At 40.6% G+C, this 9,971-nt stretch overlaps 1 protein-coding gene across 2 annotated transcripts in view; it reads left to right on the top strand.

Annotated features, from left to right (window-relative positions):
• The first annotated feature begins 2,501 nt into the window (after positions 1–2,501).
• ubr2 (ubiquitin protein ligase E3 component n-recognin 2) overlaps positions 2,502–9,971 on the top strand; it is a 34,875-nt gene continuing 27,405 nt past the window's right edge. For both annotated transcript variants that reach the window (XR_013627386.1, XM_058060273.2), the window contains exons 1-2: positions 2,502–2,639; positions 4,287–4,570. Coding sequence is in view for 1 of the 2 variants with exons in the window: in XM_058060273.2 (XP_057916256.2) it covers positions 2,553–2,639; positions 4,287–4,570 (371 nt within the window). In the remaining variant the exon portion in view is untranslated. The remainder of the gene's footprint in view (positions 2,640–4,286; positions 4,571–9,971) is intronic.

The raw sequence follows: 9,971 nt of genomic DNA, 5'->3' as shown, positions 1-9,971 counted from the left end.
CAAACATGCATGTTTTTGGAATGTGGGAGGAAGCCGGAGTCCCCGGAGAAAACCCACGCGTGCAAACATGAGAACATGCGAACTTCACATAGAGATGGCCGAGGGTGGAATTAAACTCGGGTCTTCTAGTTGTGTGGCCTGCACGCTAACCACTCAACCGCCCTGCAGCCTTAACAGCTCCAAATGAAGTTAATTTTTCCAAGGGCAAATTATGATTATTACTATTTTTTATATAATTTCCATGTTTAAATTTATCTACCCCCCCCCCCCCCCCACCCTTAAACAGCTTCACCTGGGGGCGGCACGGCGGTCTAGTGGTTAGTGCGCAGACCTCACAGCTACGAGACATGAGTTCAATTCCACCCTCGGGCATCTCTGTGTGGAGTTTGCATGTTCTCCCCGTGCATGCGTGGGTTTTCTCCAGGTACTCCGGTTTCCTCCCACATTCCAAAAACATGCTAGGTTAATTGGCGACTCCAAATTGTCCATAGGTATGAATGTGAGTGTGAATGGTTGTTTGTCTATATGTGCCCCGTGATTGGCTGGCGACCAGTCCAGGGTGTACCCCGCCTCTCGCCCGAAGACAGCTGGGATAGGCTCCAGCACCCCCGCGACCCTCGTAGAAAATGAATGAACCTGGACTTGCCGCTTATTGTAGTCATCAACAAGCTTCTGGAATAATTCTGCTTGGATATTCGAACCATCTTCTTTGCAAAATTTGATTGAATTGGTTGATTTCTTGGTATTGATCTGCCTTTTCAGCATAGTCCACAAATATTTTTTTTGGGTTGAAGTTAGGGCTTTAGGGAGGCCAGTCCTGAAGCTGAAAGTTAATCTGCTTTATCCATTTGAAAACAGTTTGGATTTTTATTGGTGATCATTGTCCGGTTCATTTGTTTAGCTATTCATTTGAGATGAACTGAAAGAATTTGGTGGTAATATCAATATTTGGTGGAATTTGGTCATAATCCCATCATTCACGTATGTGTAGTGCAACATAGTACCATAGTGTGATTGCCTCACCTTGACTACTCCTCCATTCCTTTTATCTATCTATGTATCTGTCTGTCTAACTGTCTGTCTGTCTCTCACTCAGTGGTGATGTAAAACTTGCACCACTGTGTAGCCATTCAAACAGTGTCTAAATATACCGATTTGGCTCTGGTATCGGATAATATGTAAACAATACCCAACCATAGTAATAATACAGTCAGCTCAAATATAAATTGTTCGCTGCTTTTTGAATGACTTTAAATCTTTGAGGAAATCATCACAATAGCATCAAAACTGCAGAGCCCCATGTCACACCTAATACTGTCGCAAACACAATATTTCAGCAATAACCAAATAAAAACCAAACAATTGACTTCATGTAGCTGATGCCCATCTTTAATCAGAGCAGCATTATTCTCAAACTCACCTGTTAACAGCATTTGGGAAGTCGGTCACAAAAGTGCAGCGGGGACTCCTCGTGAAGACAAAGGTGTCCTCCTAAAGCACTCTCAAGCCAGACCTGCATTATGAAACTTCCTGTGTTCAATATATCAGACTGAAACCCAGCAGTAGCGCATCTTCTATCTCCTCATCCTCCTCTCACTGCTTCAGACTGAGTGTCTGATGAATCGCTCTGAGCAGATGAATTGTCATCAAAGCGACTCAGTGACTGCTGGGGGTGAGACACATGTACTCCTACACCTCCTCATCCACTTCCCTGTTCTTGTTGAGCTTCCATCTTCAATGATCTCTCTCCTTATGCCACACACTTGCATTTCATTATTTTTGTGGGGCATTTAATTCACGATTAAATCATTATTATACAATATTACAATCAAACCACAGGAAGAATTAATCATCCACTCAATTCATTTATGTATTAATAAGATGTAGTCTAAAGCGGATCCTCAGGAAATGGTGCCCCCTTTTGGAAACTTGAACAGGATGAACTGTAGATTTATTGCTTGGGCTGAACGTGAACAAGGGAAGGTGCGTTCCATTTGTCATTTCCATTGTGCCCCCGCAGTCGTGCGCGTTCCCGCGAAAGGGGATACACATTTTTATGAGGGATTTATAAGGCACATGTGCAATTAACATGGAATGGTCCATTGCATGCATTGCATTTAATGCAAGTGCCTTCTCACTTGTCACTTGTTTTTACTCTGAATTGAACATACTTAATAACTAATAAAATAACTAATAACTAATAAAATAAAAAGTTAAAAAAAAACAAACCAAAAAAGCCTTTAAACCTCCCATATTCTGGATGAATTCATCAAATATAAAACAAATCCATGATAAAGTGTAGTATGGCGTTTCTATTTTTGTTTTATCGCTTCATCTCCAATTATTATATTTGCTCTCTTCTAATATGTACATTTTACAGTTACGAGCTGTATTTTATATGTAATGTATTGACGACAAACGATATATACTGTGCATCCAGTCGTCGTAGACCTCAAGACTCCGCCCATTCACTTTGAGGCCCCGCCCCTAAATAGGAATGACTTCCGATTCCGGGTTCTTTCTCTTAGCTCAACTACACTGTGGCAGTAAAGATGGCTGAAGCCGAGCCTGGTAGTAGAAACCCACCATCCGATTTATGTTCGGAATTCGTACATTTCTCCGCCAAAGACACCGCGTCGGTAAGCGCCTTTACAAGCTGCCAGTCCCTGTGATAGTCATTCCGTCCACCAATGCGTCAGTGTGAGCTTTTTGACCTGCTAAACATGGTATTTGTGGGATTAATCTGCCTTTCGCTTGGCTACCTTAAGCTAATGCTAACAGTAGCCAGGTTACTGGCAGTGATGTATAGACAACATTTGGATGTCAGAAACCACTGATCAGTGTGTCAACCTATACTTGGAATTTTTACACCAATCGTCGATTGAATCGACACGTTTATACTGTTTAAAACGTGAAAATGAATGTTTTTTTGCACCTCTACAAACACCACAGCTGGTTGTTTATCATCATGTACTGTCATGTACACCATACAAATGTGTTGCTTTATGTGCTCACAACCCCATTTTACCATATTAACCGTTCCTACAAAGTGTGTCATAAAAATGATACTAGGATTGTTTAACGCTGCATTTTTTGTGTGGTCTAATTAAGGTTTTATTTTTCCAAGTATCTAAGAAGGTATTGGTGTAAAATTAGTATGCAAAACAATATCACTAACTGTGGGTGCCAATGAAAGCACCTGCATTGCTGTTCTCCACCTGCCATTTCTTAATAATAAGGAGCTATATAATGGTTTAAAAGCTGTATCGCTGCTGCCTTGCAGTGTAATATTATTCAGTTCCTCCAGGATGTCGTAGTCTTGGATAAAAACAGACTAATACACTACTACGTCTCTGTTAAGAAATAATACCTACCCATACAGTTATGTATTGTATTGTTAAACTATTGTAGGGGGTCATATTTGAGTTGTGTAAAATAATGGATATGACAGGCTGCACGACTTGTGTTAGTTTAAATGGTAGCCATCCTTTTACATCGTAATAAGTCAACACTGCTCATCACCGCTTCTTGTGCATTACAAAGCAGGACCACAGCGTACAACACTGTAAACGCGCACCATTTTGTGCTGTTTTGTTTCAATTGAGAACCATTTAGGTTTTTGTTGGTTGATGAGATCATTGCACAATCGTATCACTGTTGATGTAAACAAGGCAGTGAGGATGTTGGTGGGCGATGCATGTTTGATCGATTATACAGTTGGCGTGTGCATGGTCAATTTAGCTTGGTGAAAATATGCGGGATGATGACCATCTTTGATGGTCTGAGTATTAATATGTTGTTTTTTTTCACAGTATTTTTTCAGATTAAATGAGGTAATTTGGAACTCTTGACACATTTGTCACTGGGATTAAAATGTAGTGAATTCCATTACGTATGGACAAAACAGCCTGTCATTGAAAATAATGTTGTGTCAACCTAACTGAAACACACAAATGCAACTGCCCCTTTCAGTGTTTCAATGGTTGACACAAACAAAGACTGGCAGAGCTGATTAGTCTCTGCTCCGTCAGCTCAATCTGCTGCTAGAGTTACTGTACCTAACATGCAGCACAGTACAGTATTGCATTCTTCAACAATATGTGCAATACACTAACACTTTTTCTAACTACGGTTTCTACTTTTGGAGTCCATTGCACTTGTCCTAAAAACTGCATTTACCTGTTGTCACTATTCAAATTTACCAATGTAACTAACTAATATGGATCATTTGATAACCCTTATTATTCTATTTATAGAAAAACTCATCTCATCATTCTTGTTTTCAGCGATGGTTGGCAGCAGCAGATCTTCAGGTGGAACTCTATCGTCACTTGGCAGATTATGTCCCCAAAATCCTTTGCTTGGGGCCCAGCGGATGCAGCAGCAGGGAGGAGCAGAGAGAGGAGCAGAGAGAGGAGTTGGCCTGTCAGCTGCTCCTCCTGGCTCCCCTGGAGTGGCTGCTACTGGGTGAGGATCCATCCACAGGGCTTGTTCAGCTGCAGGAGAACAATCAGCCGTCACCACTGTGCGGGCACGTGTTCAAGGTGGGCGAGCCCACATACTCCTGCAGGTAACACACACACTTACTCCAATAAGTTATACCTATTACACTAAGAGGAAACTTAAAACAAATCCTGTCTGCAATATATATATCTCAATATCATCACTGACACTGCAAGTTGCGGCAAAACTTAAAATTGCTGTCCCTCTTTTGCTCCAAACTTTTTGTGACCCAATACTTTAAGAACACCACCACCAGCTAACATATGTTACCAGTTGTGGTTTAAAAGAACAGATTGTCTATTTGTCACAGTTTGAAGTAAAAATTTGTAAAGATCTAGTTTGACCCGAACAAGAAGATTTGCGTGCATGCCTTTCACTCACAGCTGTTTAATATTTCAGTTTAATGTCTATGTGCAACAGCAGTCCAGCATTGGTTGTGATAGGCTTATACAGTACATACAGTAATAGCCAGTGTTAGTAGCCAAATCGGCTTGCAAAAGAATATACATTTTGGTGGTTTAGCGCCCCCATGCAGTACCTAACCAAGGCAGACAGCACCTTTTAAAATGGTGGTGTGCATGCTACACTGTCAGGATAGGAAATAGGATTTTAGTATCATGAACATAAAATGTTTTGTTTTTCAATGGAATTCATGGATGGCATTGTCTTGGGGCTCTTTGGATTAGTGCTATCAATGTGGAGCTACTGTCATGATTAGTTTGCCATTTGAGCCCAATAAAAGAAGAGTAAAATGATGTTCAACATTATTAGGCATTATTTCAAGCAGTCAGTGTCGTCACATCAAGATATGTCAAAGAAAAATGCTGTTGAGCATATGTTAAACTGCACGTCATGTGCAGCAGCTCAGGGGTTCTCACAGTCTATTGATTGATGTAGCTGACCGGTCATTTGATTCTATTGATTTTTATAATCTATACTGTAACTGACAAGGAAAGATTGCAAACATAAAAAAAATCAAAATGCAAGCAGGTAATTCTCCAATACTATAAAACTCTCAAATAAAAAATTACAATACACAATATGAATATAGCATACAGAAAAAATAATGGATGTGTGAGGTTGTTTTCATATATTTTCTACATAGCAGATGCTAAAACCAAACCAATATCCTTCAATATACAGTGTTATGAAAATGTCACCCCTGGTGATTTTCAAGATTTTCCTTAATAAATCACTGATGTGTGAGAAGTGAAATTAAGTTTATAGTATTTACAGAAAGTGTGCAATAATTATTTAAACAATAGTAGAAGCAGGTGCACCCTTGTTGTTTTATTGATTTGAATACCTTTTAACACAAATTTTTGGAACTATTTTTTTGATGCTCATTGACCCTTGACCTGCACACACAAGTGAAGCCAATCAGGGAAAGGGTGTTTAAGGTGGCCAGTTGCAAGTAGCATCTTCTCTAAAGAGTAACAGCATGGTAGCCTCAAAAAACTGTCTATGACCTGGTAGCAAAGATTGTTCAACGTTATGGTTTAGAGCGGGGTCAGCAACCCACGGTTCATGTGGCTCTTCAGGTAATGTTGGTACTGGTACTGTTGTGGCTCCCTTTGCAATGCTCAAGTATTTTTGTATATATAAAATAGTCATCTTTGTAATGATTTTTTTAATCTAACTTTCTTTGAGACTCTGAATGAATCCTGGCTGAGTTTTGACTAGTGATTCAATGAGCTCGAGGAATGGAGGGGTTGGGATGTTACATTGTCTTCTCTCAATACGGTAAACTAACCATAAAAAAAAAATATATTTATTTATTTATTCATTCATTCATTTTCTACCGCTTATCCTCACAAGGTTCGCGGGGGTCTGGAGCCTATCCCAGCTGTCTCCGGGCGAGAGCCCAGGACTGGTCGTCAGCCAATCATAGAGCACATATAGACAAACAACCATTCACACTCACATTCATACCTATGGACAATTTGGAGTCGCCAATTAACATAGCATGTTTTTGGAATGTGGGAGGGAACCGGAGTCCCCGGAGAACACCCACGCATGCACGGGGAGAACATGCAAACTCCACACAGAGATGGCAGAGGGTGGAATTGAACTCAGGTCTCGTAGCTGTGAGGCCTTCGCTGTGTATATATATATATATATATATATATATATATATATATATATATACAGTGAAGAAAATAAGTATTTGAACACCCTGCTATTTTGCTATTTCTCCCACTTAGAAATCATGGAGGGGTCTGAAATTTTCATCGTAGGTGCATGTCCACTGTGAGAGAGATAAACTAAAAAGAAAAATCCAGAAATCACAATGCATGATTTTTTAACAATTTATTTGTGTGATACAGCTGCAAATAAGTATTTGAACACCTGAGAAAATGAATGTTAATATTTGGTACAGTAGCCTTTGTTTGCTATTACAGAGGTCAAACGTTTCCTGTAGTTTTTCACCAGGTTTGCACACACTGCAGGAGGGATCTTGGCCCACTCCTCCACACAGATCTTCTCTAGATCAGTCAGGTTTCTGGGCTGTCGCTGAGAAACACGGAGTTTGAGCTCCCTCCAAAGATTTTCGATTGGGTTCAGGTCTGGAGACTGGCTGGGCCATGCTAGAACCTTGATATGCTTCTTACGGAGCCACTCCTTGGTTTTCCTGGCTGTGTGCTTCGGGTCGTTGTCGTGTTGGAAGACCCAGCCACGACCCATCTTCAATGCTCTGACAGAGGGAAGGAGGTTGTTCCCCAAAATCTCACAATACACGGCCCCAGTCATCCTCTCTTTAATGCAGTGCACTCGTCCTGTCCCATGTGCAGAAAAACACCCCCAAAGCATGATGCTACCACCCCCATGCTTCACAGTAGGGATGGTGTTCTTCGGATTGTACTCTTCATTCTTCTTCCTCCAAACACGCTTATTGGAATTATGACCAAAAAGTTCTATTTTGGTCTCATCTGACCATAAAACTTTCTCCCATGACTCCTCTGTATCATCCAAATGGTCATATGCAAACTTAAGACGGGCCTTGACATGTGCTGGTTTAAGCAGGGGAACCTTTCGTGCCATGCATGATTTCACATCATGACGTCTTAGTGTATTACCTACAGTAACCTTGGAAACGGTGGTCCCAGCTCTTTTCAGGTCATTGACCAAGTCCTGTCGTGTAGTTCTGGGCTGATTCCTCACCTTTCTTAGAATCATTGAGACCCCACGAGGTGATATCTTGCATGGGGCTCCACTCCGATTGAGATTGACCGTCATGTTTAGCTTCTTCCATTTTCTAATGATAGCTCCAACAGTGGACCTTTTTTCACCAAGCTGCTTGGTAATTGCTCCGTAGCCCTTTCCAGCCTTGTGGAGGTGTACAATTTTGTCTCTGGTGTCTTTGGACAGCTCTTTGGTCTTCGCCATGTTACAAGTTAAAGTCTTACTGATTGTATGGGGTGGACAGGTGTCTTTATGCAGCTAACGACCTCAAACAGGTGCATCTGATTCAGGATGATACATGGAGTGCAGGTGGACTTCTAATGGGCAGACTAACAGGTCTTTCAGGGTCAGAATTCTAGATGATACACAGGTGTTCAAATACTTATTTGCAGCTGTATCACACAAATAAATTGTTAAAAAATCATGCATTGTGATTTCTGGATTTTTCTTTTTAGTTTATCTCTCTCACAGTGGACATGCACCTACGATGAAAATTTCAGACCCCTCCATGATTTCTAAGTGGGAGAAATAGCAAAATAGCAGGGTGTTCAAATACTTATTTTCTTCACTGTATATATATATACATGTACATGAATGCTCTTTTGATAAAAAATGTTGCCAACCCCTTGTCTAGGGGAAGGATACAAATAGCTATCTCAGAGATTTCAGCTGTCATGTTCCACTTTGAGGAACATAGTGAGGAAATGGAAGACCACAGGCCTGGAGAGGCAGGCCAAGAAAAATCTCAGATCAGCAGAGGCCAAGGATGTTGAGAACAGTCAAACTAACTCAAACTAACCCACAGACCAGCTCCAAAGACCTACAACATGATCTTGCTGCTGATGAAACTAAAATTGAGTTATTTGGACATTACAAGGGGCGGTATGAATGGCGGATGAAGAACACAGCATTTCAAGACAAACGCTTGCTACCTACCCACAGTAACATTTGGTGGTGGTTCCATCGTGCTGTGGCTAGTTTAGGTACTGGAAATCTTGTTCAAGTTGAAGGTGGGATGGGTTCTAATCAGAATGAGCAGATTCTTGCCAACAGTTTTCAAGAATCAGTGACAAAGTTGAAGTTGCTCCGGAGCTGGATACTTCCAACAAGACAAAATATTTATTTAATTTTTTTTTTGTTTGTTTATGCACCTGTCTACTGTTGTTTAAATAATTAATCTAATGAATAGTGATCTAATAAATCTAGTAAACCATTTTGAATTATTATTTTTATTTTAGTTCAAGTTTCTCGTTGACGTTCAGCATTAATAGCATGGAGCCCTGTTCCGCATCTGTACATGAACAATGGTGGCACACTGCTTTGGGCTTATCGACGTGTCTTGTCAGCTTTTGTATTACAAAGGGAAGGTTAAGTGTTCCCAAACAGAAAACCTTAAATTGGAATTGGAGAAAAAAATCAAACTCCTTGAAACCACGTATGCAGATTCACAAGATGAGAATACTCTGAATAACTTTAGAAAATTGAAATTACATTAAAATAAATTACTGCTAAGAAAATTCAGTTCCAATTGCAAAGACTATGTTTGGAGAAGTTTGAACATCCCAATAAATCTGGAAAATACTTGGCTAATCAACTAAAACTTCCATTAGAAACTCAGAAGGTAACATCTCTAACCTTCCGGAGGAAATTAATTCAGTTTTTAGGGACTTTTATTAAAAACTATACACACCTCAGATTAACCCTTTTGTCCCAGACATTGAAACATTTCTTAGCACCATAGAATTACCAAAATTAGAAGAAGATCAGGTTATAACCCTGGACTTTATAAAACCTTGGATTTTACAACATGGCATGAAAAAGGAATATGTTGCATGGAAAATATTATAAAAGGGAAAAAATTGTGTCATTCAAGTACCTTGTTACACAGTATGGGTTAAGCCAGAATAAATTTCTTAAATACTTACAAATTAAATCCATAATTAGAGCTAGTTTCCGTAACATATTTTGGAAAGCTATCCCACCATTGATCAATTCTTAAAAGTATCCGCTCCCCAAACATTATCCAAGCTGTACATTCTTTTGTCAAAGTGTGACAACACAGTCGGTGTTCCAGTCTCCAAATGGAACCTAGATTTATTTACAAGCTGTGACCCAGAGTTCTGGAAGCCCCCTGGGGGTTCTGGTGGAGGTTGGTGGAGGGCTGTCCGGATCTGGGGATGGGGCGTGGGTGGTAGTGGTTGTCCCGGGGGTGGTGTAGGCCGTCCCTCGGGGTGATGACGGGGTGCCGCATCTGGTGGGTGGTGGGGCCTGCTGCTACCGGGGGG

The sequence above is a fragment of the Doryrhamphus excisus genome, linkage group LG5 (assembly GCF_037039965.1).
Source record: "Doryrhamphus excisus strain RoL-2023G ecotype Guam linkage group LG5, RoL_Dexc_Guam_v1.1, whole genome shotgun sequence".
NCBI lineage: Eukaryota > Metazoa > Chordata > Actinopteri > Syngnathiformes > Syngnathidae > Doryrhamphus > Doryrhamphus excisus.
Note: the sequence above shows the minus strand (reverse complement) of the source record. Positions and strands in the feature narration are given on the sequence as shown.